The sequence below is a fragment of the Abrus precatorius genome, unplaced genomic scaffold, assembly GCF_003935025.1.
Source record: "Abrus precatorius isolate BTA unplaced genomic scaffold, Abrus_2018 Scaffold3, whole genome shotgun sequence".
Classification (NCBI taxonomy): Eukaryota; Viridiplantae; Streptophyta; class Magnoliopsida; order Fabales; family Fabaceae; genus Abrus; species Abrus precatorius.
The window spans coordinates 24791108-24816121 of record NW_020874373.1 but is presented as its reverse complement, the minus strand read 5'-3'; the positions used below and the strand labels follow the sequence as shown (position 1 = coordinate 24816121).

The window sequence follows — 25014 nt, the reverse complement described above, 5'->3', positions numbered from 1 at the left end:
AAATACACTTTTTTGTACGCAAAATTTTAAAACTCTAACTTTTCTTTTGAGTAAATAATCTCATATGTGGGTAAGATCCTAAGCTTGTATACATGTAGAGGTCCTGCTGAGTCCAACACAATTTCAATGAACATAAAAGTACAATATATTGATAATAAGTATTGTGAGAGGGTGAGATTGGAGTTGGAGTTTGATGGGGTGATGGGAGTGAGATAGCATGGTGGAATAGCAGTTTAAGGGAGGGGAGAGATTGCGAATTAAGGGAAAGAATTGTGAGAATGGAAATGTGGGGAAGGGGAAAGGGAGAGGGAGAGGGAGAGGGAGAGGGTGGGGGTGGGAACGAAGGTGTGGGGAGAGGGAGGGGGAAGAAGAGGGGTGGGGCAGTGGAAAATAGAAGGGAAGAAGATAAGTTTATTTGTAATTTATGTAAAATGTGTTCAGGAACTAATTTTTAAATATTTAATTTAATTAATAAAAAATTAAAAATTTAAAGTACTGAGTTGGCTGTTCGTCTGCTAGCTTAGCACATAATAGAGGGGAGTTAGCAGGGACTAAATCCTAACAAAAAAATTTATAAAGACTTATATCAAAATACCCAATATTTATATGTACCAAAAACATAATTAAGCCTTGTTCAAATTGAAGGTGATTGGAGATTTATAATATTTTTTTGATCTAGAATTTTTTCGTTCATAGAAAGGCATAAATATGTCACAAGGAAAGTGTACTTTAAGTTTATTAGAGGATACAACCTTTAATGACTGCAAACAAACTTTTCTCTGCCTATGAATCATAATCTTAAATTGACATATCAAGATAGAGAACCTTGTATAGTATATAATAGTATAAAACATTAATAAGAAGATTTGCTCTATTTAACCGTATCCAGACCCAACATATGCTATGTAGTTAATGAACTTAGCCCGTGCATGTCTTAACCTTGTACACTCATTTACATGCCATCCATTATTTACTTCATTATCTTAAAAGTTCATTGGCCAAAGGTATTTGTTCTCATGCACGCAATAATCCCTTACCAAAACAAAAATAAACATTGTTAGATAAATTGTACCATAAACCAATAACAACATAATAAATCTATGTTTGATGTAAATGTGTAAGATTTGACTATATTAGACTTTCCTAGTTTTCTAATTAAAACCTCTAAGAACCAATTCCAAAATTCTTTAGTTTTTCCTTCCATAATTGATAGTAGTTGTCATTCATAATAACCTTTAAGTCAGTAGCCATCTAACCCAATAATTGGCCTACAATGTAAGCATATCTTAATGCACGCATAGATGACTACAAACAACATTTTGAAAGATAACATTTAAGGAACATGATTTTTTAATGTTACTTCATCACTTTCAGAAGATAGTATTTTGATCTTCATAATAGACCCTATATTAGCCCTCAATAGCTTATGACAATAATCATACAATATCTTGTACTATTCTTTCCAAGACTCATCAATATCCTCCAATGTTTTTTTCTTAGCTCAACAAGTTTTTGATTTTGTTACTCTCATGCTTCATTTATGTTATGCTCTATCTTGAACGTCTACCAACTTTATGATTAGATTCTCTCTTACACTTCCATAATTTTTTTGCTCAATCATAGTGCATTAAGGATTTTAACTTAAAATTTTGATAAATTGTCATTTTTCTACTTTATCTAAGGTTTAGCCTATTTTTTTATTAGAATTGTTATTTTATTCCATGGCTAGTTTTTCTTGATCTTATTGTAAGAAGTGATAACGGTGCAACTTGCTTAAAATAGATCGAATCTTGGATAAAAGTTGTTGAAATAATAAAAGAATAAAGTGAATTTTGAATCTAAAATTTGAAATTTAAACTTGAATTGTGAAATTTGAAGTAACACTCTTTGAGGTTTTATAATATCGATGTTATTTGTCAATTATAATTTCCTTTTTTTTATGTCATTATTATTTTTGAATTGATTACTTAAGGGTAAATACTCGTTAATCAATTGATAAACAATTATACAATTAATTGGTTAGTGAAGCTAAGAGGTAATTTGAGTTTAAGAGTTATGTTCAATCTATCGCCTAGACTTTTAATTAGTTAATTAATTTTAACAAATTTAATATTTCTTAACACACTTATTTATTTTGTTTCTTTTTATGATTATTAAGATAACATATAGATAAGAATATAATCGTTATTACATGATCATTAGATAATGGTAATAATTGATTAAATGATTAATAGTTGCTTTAACACAAATGAATAAAATTGAATTGAGGAACATATATGTAATGACAAGAAAAAACTAAAGTTCCAGTTTTTTATCCATATCAAATTAACTTTATGATTTCTTTACTTTCTATTTCCTTTTTAACTTTTTTGAATTTTTTTAATTCAAATATTCAAGGAACAATATTAGTAGATGCTTGCAACCTTGTAGGAATGATACAGGGAGGGTCTCAAATCTCCCTCTTACTATAATTAAAAAGTACACTTATCCATTGGTTCAAAACTTTTTGAAGAGTTAAAATCTACAACAAATTTCCTACTATATATATGTCAATATCCGCTAGCTTCCTTAACTTTCATATATCTTCACCCATACAAAAATATGCCAACTAGCCACATCTTTTCCTACAAACCACTCTCACTCTAACTTTGTCTTTCTTTTGACATTTTATGTCTTTACCTAAATGAATGAGATATATAGGTATTGCACCTTTTAAACGTCCTTAATTACAAACATAGTCCCCAACTCCTAGTTATAATCCTCTATTCTCTTGATTACTTGAATAAAGGATAACTTGATTTGCATCTACCTTCATCATTTATCTTTATATCATTATGTAACTCCTTAGACTAATAGTTAACATCTCAAAGACCCTGATCTTGCATACATAAACTAAAAGTAGGAGTTTTAATATAAACACCCACATTCTGAAACCTTGATCTTCCCTTTTATTTTGGAGGTTTCACTTATTGCTTATCTTTTTTCTTGGTTGCATAACTGATGTTCTTTATTTCATCCAAACATATCTAATATGACCAATAATCTTCATACATGTGCAAATGCACTACTTTGCCACTCTTAGAGGTAGTTTTCTTCTCTTTCACAAAATAACCTCCATGGTAAATATAGCCATGTCTTAACACAAAGGTACATTCAAGTAAACAATTAGTAACAACTAAAACATACAAACTAAAACATGCAAAGCAACACTTACAATACAAAAATACAATATGACATCACACATGTACAACTACAACCCTATTTACTAACACTTATTCTTTGAACACCTACAACAATAAAATACCTCCAAAAACTAACAACAAACACAAAATAAATTCAATTGTTTTGCATACATTCAACAACTCCTTTCTAGATGAATGTTCTTAAAAATATTCATAAGATTCACTTTGATATTTTGTCAATATATGATGATGAACTTTCTACCTTTTTTCTTCCATCAACGTGTGCTTCTTCTATGCTTTTGTGCGATATAGGAAACATCTCTTAAAAAGGAATATTATTATTTTATTACATGACTAATTATATTTCAACAAAATTAATAACATCATAAGTTTAATGGAAATGACTAACTTAGACCAAATTTTCAAGATACTACACCTATAAAAACATGTTAGAAGACTGAAGTGAAACAAAGTCAAGAGTAAATAGACAACTCTAGTAATTTACCTAAAAGTTTTAATATTGACCACTAATTGAAAAATGATTGTACATTTAAATTTTAAAGTAATTATTCATTAAGTTAATGAATCTTATGGTGTGATAATCTAACAACTTAAAGAAAAAGTATTTTGCCGAATATTTCTTTTAAATAATATAATTATGTTACTAATTGTGTGAAAAATACAAAATATTTAAATTTAAAAAGTTTAATTTTACTCTAATGTTATTGAAATATATAATTACTATAGGAGAATATTTAGTTATACTTAGAATAAAGGGGAACATTGGATTCTTATTCCATAACATAACATTGAATTGTACAATGTATAAGTGAAATCATATCACTAATGTATATAATGACATATAATATAATTTATTAATTATAATTTAATATATATAGTTCTTAATATTTTTTATTGAATATTTATTATTATTGTAGCTATATAATATGATAGATATGTAATGATATTTTTTAATTTTAGGTTGTAATATAATTATATGTACAAAATTAGACTCTAAATCACTAAATTAAATAAGTGTTGTTAAATTATGATAAAGGAGGGTAAGAAGCTGCAAAAATAAACATAATAAAAAGATTCACTATTTTAGTAATTTTTATGTTAAATTAAAGGAAAATAGTTTCACATAAAATAATTAAAATAAAAATAAACTTAACAATTAAAAATAATAATTTAGTAACTTTATATAAATAAAAAAAAAATCTCTAACTCAGTAGCTTCTTATTATAATTTTATATAATTAATATACCTGTTGTGTTAACAATGCATAATAATTAAAAAGAGAGTTTAATTATATAGTAAAATTGATAGTTTAAATGCTTAGAATGATTATTTATTTGTCAACATTTTGTAAATATAGAATAGTTTTTTTTTATGTTGTTGATTTATTTATTTTAGTCGTTACTATTATAGTCTTATTCAATTGGTAGAGTTCAAAAGTTGTCTTACTTACAATTTTTATACAAAACAAGAGGTAAGAAATATCAATTTAGATTTATTTTTTAGAGAATCTTACAATTTTGTTTTGAATAAATGTTAATTTGCAAGTATTTTGTATTATTATTTTACGAAGTTTAATCACTAGTTCTTGACTAATCATAGAATTCATAATGGGCATATTCTAGAATTTTGACTCATACTATTAGTGTAGAAGGAAGCAAGCTTATTCTAATTTTTATTTTTTAAAAGTTATTTTCTTTATTTTATCAATGACATGATCACTAAATATTTACCATTGGATAATGGACATATTATTTGTAAAAATTATGACTTCTTTTAATTAACTTAGCCTAAATAATTAATTATCTATTAGTTGGTATTTATATGCACTAGTGGAAAAAATAAATTTAAAATCACACTTTTAAAATCGGTTATTAAGTAATCGATTTTAAAAATGACGCGGTGACAATTTTGTAAATAATTGCTAGCGTTTTAAAATCAGTTGTGTATGTCCGATTTTAAAAAATATATATAAAATCAGTTTTTCTATTAACCGATTTTAAAAGATATATATAAAATCAGTTTTCTTATTAACCAATTTTAAAAGGTATATATAAAATCGGTTTTCCTATTAACTGATCTTGTATGATTTTTTATACAAATATCTCCCTTTATTGAGTCATTCTCGCAGCAGAGGAGCCCCTTCCCGTTCCAGCGCTCAGCAAAGACCTAGGTAAGTTGGAGATTTGCTTTGGGGTTCCCATCCGTTAATATAATAGATTTGCTCCGGGCCGGCAATTGCTCCTCAGGCTTCCTTCCAGCGGAGAAGAGCAAAGCAAGGTCTAGCGGTGGAGCGTCTCGGCCTATCTACTAAAGAAGGAGGTTTTCTAAAAAAAACTCAGGATTTGGAGAAGGTTGAAAGGTGGGGGTAGGATTCAAAGTTACAATCTTTAGGTCGGAGGCAAGTGCATGCATTTTAGGTAATGTATTCACTTCTTTCATTGTTTTGGATGCTTTTTCTTTATCTATATTTGGTTTTACGTTCTAATTTAGATGCCGATAGTAACGTTCGTGAATGCATCATTCACAATGTCATCGTTTTTGGTTTCCTGAATGACTGTTGCTTATTTTTAATAGGAAATTCAAGATTGAATAATAGAGATGATCACCCGATCCTGTTCATGCATAGGGAGGATTCACATGTTTGGGTCTACTGTGCACCATCAGACCATAGGAGATGATATGGTTAGGGTTTTAGTAATGGATGTTAGACATCCAGAGGCAAGAGTTCCTATGCCGACAGAGGAGGTTCAAATGATGGGATAAGCCCTAAACACCTTCCTTGAGTGGCCTCAGAGTTTGGTGAAGATGATATCTTCAGAGGTATGTTATTTAAGTAATATTTAATTTTAACTTAGTGTTATTTTCTTTTAATGTAGTATAATATCAAAACTGTACGTTGTTGAATATGATGTTGTTGCCCCACCAAAGGATAAGGAGAAGCTTGTGGTTACCCTTTCAAGAAATCTATCTCCGATAAAGAGGCTATGGAGATTAGTCGCAGATATGGAAGATGACATATTAAAAGTACTTGATTCTTTAAAATCGGTTGTGTCATATCCGATTTTAAAAGTTCAGTTTCAAAATCGGTTGTTAACTGATTTTAAAAAGTTCACTATTTAAAATCGGTCGTTTCAAAATTGATTAAACAACCGATTTTAAAAATAAAAAATAATCGATTTTAAAAATATTTTTTCTACTAGTGATGGAGTTGTAAATTAAATTTATAAACAATTGAAATACATATGAATAATTAAGTATTTATGAGTTGTAAATTTATAAGTTTAAGAGATACATATGAATAATCAGGTATTTGTATGATATTTTTACTTGGGCTAACTAAGAAAATGTTAAAATTTTTCAATTAGGGCTCAAAATATAGCAAAGACCACTTTCAATCAAGCACCGGACATAAAAAAAAATTGTCCATTTTGTTTTTTCTTACAAATTTTTCTTTTAAAAAAATTATGAAAATGAGCTTAAATAATACTCAAATAGAAATAAATAAATAGGCTCAAATCATAATAACTCACTTGACCAAAGTATTTTTTTTTAACTTCAAATGCAAATTAATCTGATGGGCTCAGAGCTAGCTTCAGTTCAAGATATTATTATTGTTCATAGTTTAGATCAATTTTAGACCTCTAGGCCTGAACTCGACTAAATCCATCATGCATTGATGAGCTTCTTCTCATAAATTTATTTTGTTTCTCATAATTACATATAAACATCACAAAATGGGAAGGGTGAGTACGTATAACCCATACACTATTTTACAAGAAAATACACAATACTAATGACTAAAATATTATTACTACTTATTTAATATATCATAACTTATTAATTTTTATTAGTTTTTTTTAATTCTTCCATAAAATAATTGATTATCCATTAATATTTTAAGTTTCATGGTTGAACAACTGGGGGTCTTATGCCTATAATCTAGATAGTGCCACATGGAACATTAATCCCTTCGTAATCCTTATTCACTATGCACATCATTGTTTTGTATAGTCACTTCCAATCGTACATACTCAAACCAATCATGGGAAGCACAAGCGCTAATCGAATAATCGGGACTTAATGCAAAGTGTTCGGATACTATTATATCCCCATTGGTCATGAACTTGAACAATTGCTTTTTCCCCCACTTATACTAAGCATATTTCAACCATTTGTGTAATTATAATTATTCAATTTGATACATTATGAGTAATTTTTTTGTAACCCATCACTCTCAGTTGAAGAGATCATAATAGTACACATCAAGTATTTTCATGATTTCTTCTTTTAAGAGAAAAACTCATCATCATAGTTTATCTTTCTTCTTCTAAATTTCATATAGAGCCTCAAGCAGAAAAATCCATAACTAATTCTATTCAAACTCAAAAATCATGAAATGATTTTTCTTACTTTCCTTTAAGTGACTATTTTTATATATAAATAAATAGCTAATATATAGGTCACATACCTTAGCCTTAATTAAGAGGTCACTGATGTCAATTTCTAAAATTTAATACAATAAATAATTTATATTTAATTTATTTTAATGTTAAATTTAGTGAAACAAATTTATACTTACTCCTAAAATAGTCATTTATTTAAATTAAATCAATATAAAATTTATCTAAAAAAATATCCCTAGTACTTTTCAAAATTACAGTTAAGTTTCTATCTTTTACAAAAATTACAAGCAGGTCCATCCTAGTTATTAAATTTCTAGAGTTTTCTTAGGACACGCGTGTCCTAATCCTATTGATAAAGGTGTTATTTTTATTATTTAAAAGAGTTTAAGTCTTAATTTCCTTTCTTAACAAAAAAAATATCTAGAATACAAATTTGATTTGAATTCTTTTTTCTATCAATTTAGATTTAAACTCTATTCTATTTTATTCTAGGTCCCTTTCCATTTTCCTTATTTTTCATATAAAATTTTGTAGTCTTACAGAGTCCTGGGTAAGTTTTAGCAAAATTTGAATTTAATGCAACAAAAATTTAGTGTTTTTATCAAAATGGTATAATAGGTCAAAGTTAAAAGAAAAATTCTTTAAAATAGTATTTACACTACTTAAACATATAAATGAATATTTCATAATTAGAATTTAGATTAAACCATAAAAACTTAATAATTGACAAAAACAAAAAATTAATAATTTTCCCTGTTAACAATAATTTCTGCAAAAAAAATTATTTTCTTAATTTATTTTCTTTCTTAGTAATAATTCTAAATCTTTTAAACTAATAACTATCTATTAAATAAAGGGATAAGAGATTCTCTTGACTCAAATTCAATTAGCACATATATTTCCTTAGCCTATGAGTAAGTATTTCCCTCCTTACCTAGATTTTAGCCTAATTTTTGTGTTCCTAGTGAGCAATTCTTGTTCCTTCTTTAATTTTCTTTGACACTTTCAAGAGAATCCTCCTAATCTCCTTTTCATGTGACAATGGTGGGGTCTTTGGAAAAATATTGAAAATGACTTAGAAAGTAGAATTCTAATGTGTGTTCAAGGGTTATTTTGAATTTTCACTTAGTTTTTGGTGGAATATGTTATGAAAACAACTTGTGATGATCCTTGGCGGGTCATAGAGGACCAATTTATAGAGGAGCCAAGGAGTCATGGCTGATTTTTTAAAGAAAAATCTAGTCCCTTCATAATTACACATAAATTGCATCCTTTGAGCAAGTATACATTTATCTTTCTTTATCCTTTTCTCCTTGCAAGATTTTTCTCATTTTCTTATGCCATTTTACACCACATGTAAAGGTTCAATTACTTATCCAATTTGGCTTCACCTTGCATTAAATTGAAGTGCTTAAGTGTCTTAGTGATTTTTCAAATTTAATGTCTTAAAATTTAAATTTAATTCAAACTATTTTTCATTGGTCCACCTTTTTAGCTTATTTGGTCCTTTTAGATTTTTATGCTTAAGCTCACCTTATATATCCCTTAGCTTATTCGTTTTGGAGCTGTCATGTAATGATTTCTAGAAAAATTTTAAAATTACTACAAGTGGCTTTCTAAATATTGTCCATTTAGCTTAAATTTTGTGCTTTTGTATTTTGAGATTTTCTTAGACTAATTGAATCAAATTCTACACGTCCTTGGCTTTTAATTTAATAGCTAACGTATAATAAACTTCTAAAAAATTTTGATGTTAGCTATTGACAATTAAGGATATTTATCAAGTTAGTTTCTTGATAATTCATGAAGTTTTTGGACCTTTATATTTATCTTTTTGTATCCTTACCTAATTTATGTATGTATTATTCTTATTAAATGATAATTAAGTTAGTCTTCCCATAAAAATTTAGTTGCCTCAATTTTTAAAATTTTATGCACTTTAATCAGAATTTAAATTTCACCTAATAGACTTGCCTTTGAAATTTTTCATTCTATTTTCTATCCTTCTTTTAAAATTTTAACCTAAACAAATTTAGAAAAGATCACAACTTAAATAAGAACTTAATAAAATATGACTGTTACAGCTAGGATTAGTGTGGGACATACCAAAACAAATCATGTAAAAAATAATTATTTAATTTATTAAATTTTAACTATATATTATATTGATTATATGTGTAAAATTTCATCAAAATTGAGCAATTATATGAATGCAATAAAATGATATTTATTTTCATGCTTTTCAAATGTTAATATCAGGTTAATTTTGATGTGCAAAAACAAGTCAAATAATTTTGATATGATCTAAAATTTTGGGAGCATGATATATATGATTGGAATTTTTAATTTAATGGTTGATTTTATAATTAGATTATCTAATAAAAAGTTATTAAAGAGCGTAAGAATGGATGCAGCATATAGGATAAATTTAAAATATTATCAGATTTCATGGTTGCTTGGCACTTTTAATTTAATGGTTGATTTTGTGATCAAATTTTTGTAGATTGTTAATTAAAAATATTTTCATAAATAAAAATTGTGAATATATATTTATAATTATAATGACTAATAATAATTTACATTAAATAAAAAATTAATATGTAAGATAAATAAGTTACATAAATTATTATTTTATTTATAATTTATAGGTAAGCTATAATGATGCATTTTACTTTATAATGTAGAAAATATATTATTTAATGTCAAATAAATGGTAAATTATAATAATTAATTATAATTTACATAAACAAATAAAAAATTTAAAATTAAAAGTTACGTTGTTATTGTATTTATCAATTAATATTTATTATATAATTATTTATTTTAATTTATAGTGTAGTTAATATATTACTTAATATTATAGTATAGATAATTTTATCTTTTATATATATATATATATATAGATAGATAGATAGTAATCAACCTTTATATTATAAATAATATAAAATATTATTTGAAAAGTGAAACATTTAGTAAAATTATTCTTTTAGTCATGTATATTTTTAAGATTAAAATTAATTAAAAATAATGAGTGAATTACAGTTTCTCTTCTAGCTGTGTGGTTTTAAAAATTAAAATTTACTTATGAATTACACTCTCATTTCTTGATTTAAATTTTACTTAATTTTTGTTAATTTTATTATAAATTTGTAGATAAGAGTTGGTACTTAATTTTTCTTTGTTACTATATAGAAATTTTTATATTTTTTATAAATATTTATATTTACATTTAAAAATTCTTTATTATCTTATATTTCATGTTTACAGAATTAAGTTAAAATAATTATATATATATATATATGAAAAATAAAACACTTATACATTGAACATTTAATTTTATTTCACTTTTAATATTATTAATATTAAAACTAACTAGGTTTAAATACAGTTTTGATTCTCATAAATATAATACATTTTATAATAAATCTTTATATGTGTTACATTTATAAGAAATTTTTTTATAAATATTTAAAATATGTTAAAAATTTATTTATAAATAATAATTTAAAATAATAAAATATTAAAAAGTTAAATAATATAACAATATGTGGCAATGGTTCTGAGTCAGATAAGCACTTAACAATAAAAAAGTTAACGACAAAAATTAAATCCTAATTTCTTAACATTTTAATGACTAAACTCTAATAAAATATTTTATAAAAATTTATCACTAAATATATTATATTTATATAGATAAAAATATAATTAAATATAAAATATTTAAAAATTAAATAATATAATAGTAATGTAGAAGTGTTGAGCAACTCAGCTCAACACTTAAAAGTAAGTGAGTTTAATGACATAGACTAATTTTATTTTAATATTTCAAAATTAATTCATAATAAAAAAATTTATAAAAATTTGCCATAAAATGTACTATATGTACAAAAACTAAACTTATATTTAAGTTTATTAAATAATTAAAGTTTATTGTAAATATAATTTTTATATTAACTATTATAAAAATCTACTATTCTTGCTGAAATGATAATTTATGATTGTGTGAGAGTGTAATTTTTTTTTTGCACTGTCAGTATATTTAAATTAAATTAAATTAATATAAATATTATAAGTAATAAAATATGAACTTAATTTGAATAGAATGAAAAGTAAACATATTTTATACTTTTATTAATTATGGATTAATACTAACGAGAATTATTAGTTTTTACAATAATTGATGTAAAAATTTTATATACAGCGTTCTCTATTTATTACTAATTTTTTATAAATACAACATTAAAATATATAAGATAATTTGCAGGAAATTTAAAAATAATTTTATATAAAATAATAAGAAAATTTTAATAAATATAAAAATTTATATAAAGTAATAAAAAACTGTTAAATAAAAATTTTTATCTCTAAAATTTAAAATAAAATTTTAAAAAAATATAAAAAGTAAAATTATTTTAAAAAAATGAGAGTATGTTCATATATTATTTTTAATTCTAAAACATACACGCGACAAGGTACAAAAAAAAGTAGTTTTACTAAAATTTTAACCTTAAAGTGATTAATGACAAGTGTAAAAATATTTATAATAACAATGCATTAAAATAAATATAATAAAATTTAATAAATTTATTATTTATTTTTTAATTGCTCAATACCAAGTAGGCTGGATATGAGGTAATAAGCCCATGGACCCAATGTCTACTGTGTGATTTTTAGGTTTTCTTATGCCTCTTCTAGATTCAATCTAACGTTCATGAAAATGTCACGAGCTCGATGTTCACCAGCTCTTCCTGAAGAACTCATTGTTGAGATCTTATCATGGGTTTCGGTGAAACATCTCATGCGTATGAGGTGCGTTTGTAAATCTTGGAAGTCCATGATCTCGGATCCAACTTTGGTGAAACTACATCTTGAAAGATCGTCCAAAGAACCCCATGTTATACTAACACTAGAAGATCTATCCCATGACCTTGAGGACGATGATCATACCTATGCCATACCTTACTCCGTTAATCATTTACTTGAGAACCCATCAGACACCCTTGATGAAGATGGTTGCTATCAATTAAAAACCAATTACTGGGTCGTGGGCTCGTGTAATGGATTGGTTTGTTTGTATGGCTTTTATGTTGAAGATGAATTTGACAAATATTGGGTTCGATTTTGGAACCCAGCCACAAGGATGAAATCAAAGAAATCTCCGTGCTTGCATGTCAATCCATGTTGTCGAAGATTTAGGTCATTTGTTTCTGTCAAGTTTGGATTTGGCTATGATGATTCAAGTGACACTTACAAGGTGGTGTTTGTCCTTTTAGATTGTAGATCTGAGACAATTGAGGTAATAATTCATTGCATGGGTGACAACTATTGGAGAAAGATTTTAAATTTTCCTAGTTTTCCGATTCTAGAGCAAAATGGACTATTTGTGAATGGCACTGTAAACTGGTTAGCACTTGACAAGTTTGGTTCTCATTATCAATGGGAAGTTGTTACTACCAATCAGTTAGTCATTTTTTCATTTGATCTACAAAAAGAGACATACAAATATTTATCGTTACCTGATGGCCTTGTTGATGTCCCTAGTGATGAGCCGAATCTTGTGGTTTTAAGGGATTGTCTGTGCCTTTTCTATGATGACCGAAAAACCCATTTTGTTGTTTGGCAAATGAGGGAGTTTGGAGTTGGAAAGTCCTGGAATCAATTGGTGAAGGTTAGTTATGAGCATCTTCGGTGTGAAGGGTTACTTCGTCCATTGTTATTATTGTGCATATCTGAAAATGGTGATGTCTTGCTGTTGCTAAACAATGATGATACCGAAGTTATTACATATAATCGGAGAAGTAACACAGCAGAACATACTGAAATTCCAAATGACATAGTTTGGTGGAAGGGCGACGATTACTTTCAAAGTTTGGTTTTGCCTTGTCCAAATTAAGCTCCTCTCCAACAATGTGCTTGTTTCATTCTACTTGACTCAAGTAAGTGATTTTAGAATCCTCCATTTCTTTTATAGACAACACATATTGTGAATAATTTTTTTGGTTCCTTAGTTTGGATAATTTGTTGGATGATTCTATTGAGTATATATTGCTACAATTTTAGGATCCAAATCTTTAGATTGGATGAGGGTATTTTTAACTTCATAGTTATTATAAATGATTTTCTCAAAGGGAGTTGATTCTCTCTTAAAATTTCTAATCTAGGGCTAGTTTCCATAAGTTTCAAACATACGTAAAGAAAATAATTATTTTATTTATTTATTTAATATTGATTTCATTTGCTCACGAATTTCCTAATAGACGTGGAATAGAAGAAACGCAATAATATTATATTACATTTAATATGTTTAATCCCATTTTGATTCTATTGGACACATTAAAGATCTGAGAAAGGTAATGCAAAGGTCATTGAAGGTCACATGCTTTTATTGATTTCGTTTTGATGATAGATTACTTCATTACTGGATTGTCAAACTCACTCTTTTATTGCTTCATGTTTCAGGTACTGACGACCCTGCGATTCCATCGATCCCTTACAGAGGTTAAATGTTGCTGTTGGTGTTATGGTTTCTATTTATTAGAAACTTATTTTGTTTACTGAATATGTTCTATATGATGACCAACTTTGGCTCTTGAAATTTTATGGAATTTATAGAATCAAAAGGCTTTATAAAATCTTATAATTTTGAAAAATGCAGTGTATGAGATATACTTCTTAATCAAAAAGATGTTTTTGATTGTAACTAATCATGGACCCGGATAGAGGCCATGATGAATTTTCAATTAACTAACAATATTGGTGCTAAGTGAAGTGATACTAGTTCTATGTTAAGAACTTAATTATCCCTGCATATTACATTCTTCGAGGTTTTCTTTATATTTAATTAATTATTATTACACAATTTTAAATTTTTTGAAACAGTTACTTGAAAAATAGATAGTATAATTGTTTTTCAATAATTAGTTATAGAGAAATTTAACTGGCGATTAACAAAGTAAAGTTTATGGGGCTAGCATTTGACATGGTGAAGGGTCAACGATAGTGATAGGTTCCATTTTAGGCACAATAATAAGAAATTGACAATGATTTTAGGCACAGTAAGGATAACTTTGTTGAATTTCTGATAATAGTTGTATGGCAGTGACGAGTTTAGTTGATAACATTGAAGGTGATATAAGGAGGGGTTTATGGCGTCAAGAAGTGATTCAATAATGGTGGTTTGCTAGTGAAAGAATGGTGAAATATGATGGTGAAGCACATGTTCACAATTTTTACACATGAAATTAACTTAAATATATTCATTAAGGAATCATATATTGAAGTTATTTATATATTATCTAACTTATATTTATTGAAATAGTTAGTATATTTACTTTATTTAATTATTTTTCACATAAAAAAAATAAGGAAACAATAAAATTTATCTTAATAATTAAAATAATTTTATACTAACTAATTGCCTAATTGTAAAAGTAAAAGTTAACGAGAATTCACTCAATACAGAGTTTAATATCAAATTTATTTTATTTATATTATTGTTTTATTTAAATAGTAAAAATTAGTTGATATATTTATATTATTAAATTAATTTCTTTGTCTAAGAATAAAAAAATAATTACATTTATATTAATAATAATAAATAGCCGATAATCACTAATATATATTTCATTCGTTATATATTTCTGTGATAAATATATGTAGTACAAATATATATTTTAAGTTAAAATTATCAACAAAATATATATTATTATATTATACATTATTAACAAATATTCTTTTTTGTTTTATGAAAAAATAACAACACTTACTTTAATAATCATAATAATCTTATAACATAATAAAATTAATAATAATATTATTATTTTTTTAAATATTAGTGATATTAATATAATTTTCTTTTGAATTAATTTCTTTATTAAATAGTAAGAAAATAAATTTTTGCTATATAAATATATATTTTAAGTAAAAATTATCGATAAAATATACATTATTACATTATATATCATACATTATTAACAAATAATCTTTTTTATTTTATGATCAAATAATAACACTTACTTTAATAATCTTAGTTTTATTTATATTATTCTAAAATATTATAATCAAAATATATTTTATTTGAATAGTAAAAAATAATTAATATATTTATATTATTAAATTAGTTTTTTTAACAAAGTAAAAAAATAATTATATTTATATTAATAATAATAAATAACATTTAATCACTAATGTATATTTAATCTGTTATATATTTATATAATAAATATATGTAAATTAAATTATTGAATAGATTAAATTTATTTTATAAATTTTTTAATAATAAATATTTTAAAATTTAATATTATAAATTATTCCGTACATTGCACCGAGCGCACACTATATATATATATATATTCATAATAAAAATATAAAATTAACAATAGAAAGCAACACTAATTAAAATTTTTAAGTTATTTATTATTGTCAAAATGCTCAAAATAAATTATTTAGTTAATATATTAAAAAAATTAAATACAATATTGTCATCATAAAAAATTATAAATATATTATATTTAAAATTATAAAATTCATGAATATAATAAAGTAACTTACAAATTTAACAAAAGTTAATAAATTTTTATAAATTTAAATTTTTTCTCATCTTAATTTAATAGAATTTTTTAAAATAAAATAATTTAGTTTAATAAAAATTTATTTTTAATTTAAATTTGATTTTTAATTTATTTTAATAAAAAAATAATAAATAAGCACATATATCTATTAATTAAAAAACAACATAATAATTATTAACTATTTTAAAAAAATTAGACTAACCCTAACTCAACCCACTTGGCTTAGGAGCAAAGTAACCCTAGTGCATGTAGTGGGGTAGAGTTGACAGCTCTCAGTATAATATATATATTCGTCGGAAAACCTAAAAGTTTTCATGCCTAATCAAAGAACGTCGTTCCCTTTCATTAAGGTGAGTAGTAATCGCCGTTCTTCCACTGAGTTGATCCTCTGAGGCTCTGAGCTGTGCAATATGTCAAACCATGACAGAATAAGCGCGTTATCAGACGACGTTTTGCGCCACATTCTGTCCTTTATGCCAACTCGAGATGCCTTCACCACAAGTCTTCTTTCCAAGAGGTGGAGACCACTCTGGCTCACTGTTCCCACTCTCAACTTCCATGAAAGAGATTATCTTGTTTCTCGCAAAAAACACTCCTTCTCCTTTGTTAAGTTTGTACACGCCATAATACTTATACGAGGTCTCAACCCATCCATCAAAAGCTTCACACTCAACTGCTGCAGTTCTCCTGATCTTTATAATTCTGATTTATATATACGGACAAGCCTTGAAGTTCTACGCAAAATCGAGCACCTCGACCTTGAGATACGCATTAACCGGACCTTACCTTTCTGCTTTTTCGCCATCAAAACCCTCGTTGTTCTCAGGTTGAATGGGTTAACTGTGAATAATTCTGGTTCTGTTGACTTTCCCTCCCTCAAAACTATGCATTTGAACCGCATTACGTTTAGAGAAGTTGGAGATTTTTTGGAGATTCTTTATGGCTGTCCAGTGCTTGAGGATTTACGGGCATATAATCTTTTGTTTTTTAGCTATAAGATACCCTTTTCTGAAGAGCCTAGAAGCTTACCCAAATTGGTCAGGGCAGAAATTGATATGATTCATGATACTGACATTCCCCTGAAGTTGTTTTCTAATGCTGAGTCTCTCTACATACAGCAGGTATGAATATATGGAAAAGGAAAATGTGTTTAATTTGTTATTGATTTGATTTTGTTTCTTGCAAGTGTCACTCATATTTCTAAAGGTACCTCTTGCAGTTCAGCGGAGACATTCCTCTGTTTCCTCATTTGACTCAATTGAAGTTCAGCCCTCGATACTATGCTAAGTGGAATGTGACATTTGAAATGCTCAAGTGTTGCCCCAAACTTCGAGAACTTGGGTTTCATAAGTTTTCATATGGTATGGGCGATCTTTGCCCTTACCAGCAATTTGTTCCTGAATGCATTTCTTCACAGCTTAGAACGTGCACTATTAAATATTATGAAAGTGAGCGATGTTATCTTCAATTTGCAAAATTTATTTTGCTGAATTCAAGAGTTTTAGAGGTCATGAGAATTAACAGTAGTTCTACCTTATCTTCAAAGGCCAAGCTTGAAATGCTACAAGAATTATCCTTGTGCCCAAGGATCTCTACAATTTGTACACTTCAATTTACATAATTTGACAGGGTAGTGTGTAGGTGAGAATTGTTCGTAGATGACTGCATTTTTTCTTTTTTGCTTTCAAACATACAAGGGAACTGCTGTGCACTGTAATGATTCTAGCTCTTCTGAAATTAATAATTTTTTTTATGAATGATAGCTAATTTGTTATTGAGTTTAATCCATGTGTTCCCATTCTCTGGCTATTGTTTACGAAGCTCTTAATTATTTGATATTTGATGCATGACGACCAAATCGGAGGGTGTAAATGAAAGTTTCTTATGTTGATGAAGTATGTTTCTTTTTCTCACCTTAAGTGTACATACAGTACTTGCCAAATACACGTAATTTAAGGCAATGTGCTATTTTACTCATTTTTTTTTCTGTTAAGTTAAATTATTTACATTTAGTTCTTTTAGTTTTTTAAAAGTGTAATTTTGTTCTTAGATTTAATTACTCATATTTAGTTCTTTTAATTTTTCAAATATTTAAATTAATTCTTTTATTATGATTTTTATTATATTTTATTTTGTATTTATATTATTATTTTTTCTATAAAACGGGGCTAATATTAAGGATACTAAGAGTACGCATATATAAAGTATCTTTCTGTGGCTCTTTTGATGACATTAAAGTTGTGTTTTCTTTAAAAGGATGTAAATAGGACTCGTGTTAGTCTGTGGGGTCCTTGAAAGTTTAAGAACTTCGCTGTTACAGTGGCAGCTACAAAGTATTTATTTTCTGCTTATAGCAGATTTAGCATTTTTGAGATTATCTTGCTTGACTAGATGTAATGAATTTAGGCTTTGATTTTGCTCCTCTAATTTTATGACTGGGTGCTAATGAAATTAGTTAAGTTGTTTGACTGATATCAAAATGCAGAGGAAAAGAATAAACTATATATTGTATCATAAGTACACTAAAAGAAATATATCAATTAAAATTTGGCTATAAAAAAATTTGTAGTTAATAGCAATTAAATTTAACAAAAAAATCTAAAATTCATTGCTAATAGAATCAAAATAGTAACTCGAGATATTTATAATAATAAAAAATATAACAAAAAAATCTAGTCGCTAAAATTTTTTAGGGGTTAAAATTCTGTAGCTAAATAAAAAAAGTCAAAATTTTAGTTACTGAATTAGCCATTCAATTTCTTGGTAGCTAAAATTTGATGGTTAGTTTTTATTTTTTACCTTTTATGTAGCCACCAAATTTAAGTAAAGAAAAAGTAACTAAAATAAAAGGAAAAAAAAACCATTTTTTATTAAAAATAATTTGATTTAATTTTTTAAAAAAGAGATAATTTTAAAATTGTAGAGTAAATATCTATTTATATAATTATTTATTTTGAATGATTCAGAGGAAATATCTTTTCACAATTTCAAAAATTGATTATTTAAAAATTTAAAAAGATATTTATAGTTTTTGAAAAGATTAATGATACGAAACATCTTTTTAATGATTTAGAGGAAGTTTCATTTTAAAAATTTTTAAAAATAAATAATTTTAATTTATAGATTGTGTTCTAAAAATTAGTGAATAATATTTGTATTATTTGAAAAGATTAATTATCTTATTTTTGGAAAAAATATTTTTTTATTTTATTAAATAACTAAATTTAAATCTTAAAATAAGATATTTTTAGTCTATAAAAAGAATTAGTTTTGACATTAATTTTTTAAATATAAATGTTTTACTTCAATTTAAATATTCACTAAGTGTGTTTTTTTATGGATGAAAACAGTAACACCCAAAAATTTAACTTTTTCGTAAAAATAAATTTATGACATTTTCACGCAATTATAATAATAATATACATTATAATATGAATAGTTTATATAATACTTATAAGTATATTTTTATAAATAAATATTTAAAATTAATCGTTAACTAAAGTTTTAAACAAAATTTATCATATTATATATTATAGCAGAGAAATTAATATTTTAAAATTAATTATCATATATTTAATTTTTTGCAAAATGTCTTATTTTTATATATACTTTGGAAAAATATTATAAATAATTATTTCACTTTAAATGTTATAATTAATTAAATTATAATTATAATGTAAAAAAATTAATATAAATGACTTTTATTATAACTATTTTTTTTTAAATAATACTTATGTTAAAATGCTCCCTTTAAGAGTATTTGTTAAAACACTCTTATTTGAATCTCAAAAACGCTACTTAGATGTAACACTTAGAATTTATATATAGAAGTTAATATTATTAACAGTCAAAAAAAAATATCATATGCTTTATTTTTAAAATTAAAATTCTTATTTTTTTAATTTATTGTGACGTTCTATAATAATATATTTAAACATTTGAAATATTTACTAATTTCTTTATTTATAAATGATATTTAATTTTAAAAATATTTCTCAAAACACACAACTTTCTAATATTATAAATTATCAACAAATAGTGATAGAAATAATCAATATTAATTTGAATTAAATTTTTAAATTTTAACATACGATATCTTAAAAGACATATGATATCTTAAAAGATAATGAATCTTAATTTTAATAATTTGTTTTCAATTTTTTTCTTTAATATCAATAATCTTTTTTTTAAATTTATTATTATTAATTTAATCAAATAAATATCATTACTAATATTAATATTTTCTTAATTTTTTAATATTTAAAAGATAAAAATTATATATATTATTTTAAAAAATATAGAAATGTTTTGGGTTAGGAAAACTTTTCAATTTAAAATATAGAAATATTAATAATGATATTTTTAAAATTTTAAATTTATTATTATTAATTATGTCATATTTAAAAATAGAAAATATTCATTTTTATGAATAAAAAAAATTAGATTTTGTATCATTTGTTAAGATTTTAATATAAAATATTTTTAAATCTTGATTTTGCATCCATTAAATATCTTTCTATTTAAAAAGTAAATAAATTTAAAGATTATTATAATCTTAATTAATCTTTAAATTTATTTTGAACTTAAAATTTACATGCCATATTAATAATAATAATAATAATGTAAAAAGTCATTTTCAATTTAATCTTAATTTAAATATGGACCTCATGTCCATGATCCAACATTCACTCACATATGATTAGGGTCTCAAAATCTGAATTTAACTTGTTAGTCTTTGTATTTTGTGGATACTTTCTCCTTTTAATTAAGTAACTCTCAAACAATGGTTAAACTTTACTAATTCCTCCATTTCCCTCTCCTTTCCCCTCCTACTAAACATGAAATCTAAACATAGTTTAAGATATAATTTGTTTATGTAATAGGTCAATTTTATAATTATGTTAATTGCTTTATTTTAAGCATTATGTACGGAGCTCTCTTTGTAACAACTCAAACATAAAAAAAATTATGATTCATTCTAAATTTTTGTATTTAGTAGATTTGACAGTTTCCATAAGGCTCATAACCAATAATTGAGGTTAATCTGATATAGAAACCACATAAAATTGGTTATTTCCTGATGGCTTATCAAACTCCTTTTATTCTTCACCACTACTATTGAAATTCAAAGGGTGCAATGTTTGCACAAAAGGTTATAATTTTTCTTTGAAATTAGGGTATGAAGAGCTCCTTTAAGAAAAGTCACTTTAAAAACTTTAAAGAAAGTAAGGTAGACTAAGAATATTACAAGTATTTTGTTTTAAGCTCTATGACAATTTTTCTTTGCACAAAATTTTAAATTATCAATGTGCAAGGAAATAAAAATATTGTTTTTATGGGCAATAAGGTAAAATGATGTGTTTTCTTTTGATAGGAGGATAAATAATGCCTTTCTTAAGTTAAATATTTTGATTTTTATCTTAGTGGTTGTCGTGATATAGTGGATTAAAAGCTTACTTGTATTATCAAGTGAAACTCAAGATGATCCATTCTTAAGCAATTTATGTATGTGTTTAGTTTCACGTTTAAATAATTACATATTTATGTTGTTAACTATAACTTCTATATTAATCCACTTTTACAAATTTTGTCAGTTTTTAAAAATACATGATAAAATTTATTATTTTGAATACACTAAGTATGGCAAAAACCTTTTTTGAATTTACCAACCATTTTAGCATTTAATGTTTGTCTTTGTCTAAGAATTTATCAAAGTACTTATGAAAATTATCAAAGTACTTATGAAAATTCAAATTTTAAATGATGGAAAGATAAGTAGATTCTTTATTTTCTTCTAGTTTAAAGATAATTAAACTTAATAGATCTATTTTTTTTGGATCTAAATCTTCTTTCCAATTTTGATGAGAATTGAACCGTTCAGTTTTATTTTTATTTAAGTAAAAATAGATTTATTTAAGTGAAAATAATAAAAACGATAATTTTTTTAACAAAATTCATTTAAGCAAATTGCATATCTTCTCCCTCAACTTTCTTCTCTCTTTCCCTTCAAATCTATTCTTCATTCTCCAACCTTCTTATCTAACCCCCTTTCCTCTCCTATACTTAACTCATCTCTTCCTCTCCTAACTCCCTTTTCACCCTCTCCACTCTTATACCTAACTTATCTCTTCCTCTATTCATCCTCTCTCTCTCATTACCATACTCACTTTTTTCTTCTCACACCCAAATTCACTTAAATTTTTTTTTTTTAAACAAAAATAAAACTAGACGTCTAGTTTCTAGTTTAATAGAAGATGATCTAAATTTATTTTTTTATTATTTTAATATATATATATATATATATATATATTATCTTAAGATATTTTATATCATAATTTTTTTTTATAAAAAAATATACAGAAATTGTTAAATTTAAAGGTAAAATTAAAAATCATTATATTAAATTTAAAAAATAAAATTCATTGTATATTCATTATATATTCAGTGATAAAATAATTTTAAATTCAAAGACAAATATATAGACAGCATACTCTAACATTAAAGATAGGTTTAGAAACAATCTAATGTTTGGACGTAGAGATAAATTTTAAAAAATAACATTAAATTTAGAGAAAGATTGCATGAACTTAGAGACTGATTATTTTTTGTCCGTATTAGAGATGGAAGTACATATTTTAAATTAGAGATTAAAATTAATATTTAAAGACAAATAACGATGGAATTAAAATTTTGTTTAAAAATTAATAAAAAATATTTTTAATCTGTGCATATGCTGTTAGTTTACTAGCATCATTTTAAAATAATGCCGATAAAATATATCGCCAAACTTTTTTTTTTGTTTTTGCTATATTTTGCCAAACTTTAACTAAAACATATTTTTTTTCAACAAATACAGTGTGTATTATTGTTTAATATATAAGGTATATACTAAAAGTTCAAGATCTTTATTTTTTAAATGTATTTATTCATTTTTATTTGTTATCCAACAAAAATGCAGATTAGCTTTTTAGATAAAACATGAAAGCTGAAAGATATCCTTTTTTTTTTTTTAAATTAAACAAGACTACATAATTTAAATATGTTAGAAGTGAAAATTTTAATTTAAATATAAAATTTGAAAACATGATGCGCTAAAGTATAAAATTTTAAAGATAATTACAGAAATATGAAACTCAAAAATTATTATCAATAATTTTAAAATAAATAAATAAATTTTAAAATTTATTATTAATGATTTTTAAATTTATAAAATTAATTAATTAGTTGATTTTAAATTCTTATATTTTATTAATAAATTGTAAATGATAATCTTTAAATTTTTTAGTCTTCTAATTTTTTTAAAAATTTTATATTATAATATATATTATTTTTAAATACTGTATAAAAAAAAGGCCAAAAATCGGTTATCCACATGACCTGCATCATTTGCGTTAAGAAAAAAAAAAGAACTTATTTTTTTGCCTTGGACTTTTGTGTGCATTTTCAATTTTTCATATGTATATAAAGTATAAACCTACCCTGCACATAATCTTGTGTGAATTATTTTATTTTATAATATTAATTATTTAAAATTTATTTTGGTTACTATATAATATTTAATTATAAAATAAATTCAGTTATATATTTTTAATTTATCCATATTATTGGTAATTACTAAATTCCAATATTTCCTTCTGTTTATGTAATCTTAATAAAAATTATTTTTTAAGCAATTTTTCTAAAATATTATTTTATTATTAATTTAAATTTTTTCATGTTATCATATTTAAAAGCTATTTTAAAAATTTTAATTATTTTATAAAAAATAAAATAAATGAATGAGATTATAAAGATATATAAAAGTGAATGAAACAAAAATATAATACAAAGGATTAGTCGAGTAAATCAAACATTATTTTGCATTATTTGTGAATATTTTATGAAAGAATAAAAACAACTAATTATTAAAATTTATCATAAACCATATATTATGGAAAAAGAGGAACTAGCCTAAGAGAAAAATTTTGAAGATGAGAAAAATATTATGTTGTGCAACTAAATTATTATCATTCTAAAAGCATACGTATTATGTTCAAACATTTTGATGGTTTATATTTTGGAAGGGTGATCAGGATTTTTATTGTTTAAAAATTTTGATTCATAGAACTCAGTTAATGTAAGGACTTCAATAAACGATGAGGGTTGATGGAATTTTACCTCTTTTTTGTATCTTCCATTGTAACTTAGATATTGAGCAACTAAGGTAGAAATTGGATAAAAAGTCAACAACGTGATTTGCTATAACTTTAACTCAGACAGGTACTCTTGGACCGTCATGGTTTGTGTGAGCTTAAACAAAGCACATGTCATGCATGCGTTGAGCCTTTGGGGTGTTGTGAGTACCACAACGTTCTCTCATTTCTCTTTGTTTTCCTTTTCCTTTTCTGTTCTCAACCCTGGTAGACATCATTGCTTGTCTTGCTTCATAGGAGATGTTCATTGTGGGAACAAATGGACCTGCAAGGGTTTTGGAGTGGTCATTGGCGGAGCTCCTGGGAAATCACACGTTTTTAAGAAGGCAAGAAATCACACGTTTTTAAGAAGGCAAAAGAAGAGATTGAGACTGTGGTTGGCAAAGACAAGCTCGTTAAAGAGTCAGATTTACGTTATCTCTAAGCAGTAGTTTGATTCAATTTTTAATTTTAAAATATGTTTAGGACACATACAAGCTCGTTAAAGAGTCAGATGCACATACATGTATTTTTTATTTCCAGAGTTTAGGGTTTAGGGTTTAGAGATTGATAATAATTTAAATAAATAAATAAAAATATATATTAAAAATGCATATATGTGCATCTGCATAGTTTGATTCAATTTTTAATTTTAAAATATGTTTAT

General features: G+C 24.9%; 2 protein-coding genes across 2 annotated transcripts; both read left to right on the top strand.

Annotated features, from left to right (window-relative positions):
- Positions 1-12323: 12323 nt before the first annotated feature.
- Positions 12324-13499, top strand: LOC113862371 (F-box/kelch-repeat protein At3g23880-like). The gene has a single exon (XM_027495460.1). The coding sequence runs from the start codon at positions 12324-12326 to the stop codon at positions 13497-13499; it is 1176 nt and encodes a 391-aa protein (XP_027351261.1).
- Positions 13500-16586: 3087 nt separating this feature from the next.
- Positions 16587-24799, top strand: LOC113862370 (F-box/LRR-repeat protein At3g59200-like). The gene is made up of 3 exons (XM_027495459.1): positions 16587-17297; positions 17396-17537; positions 24606-24799. The coding sequence occupies exons 1-3, from the start codon at positions 16587-16589 to the stop codon at positions 24797-24799; spliced, it is 1047 nt and encodes a 348-aa protein (XP_027351260.1).
- Positions 24800-25014: the final 215 nt, after the last annotated feature.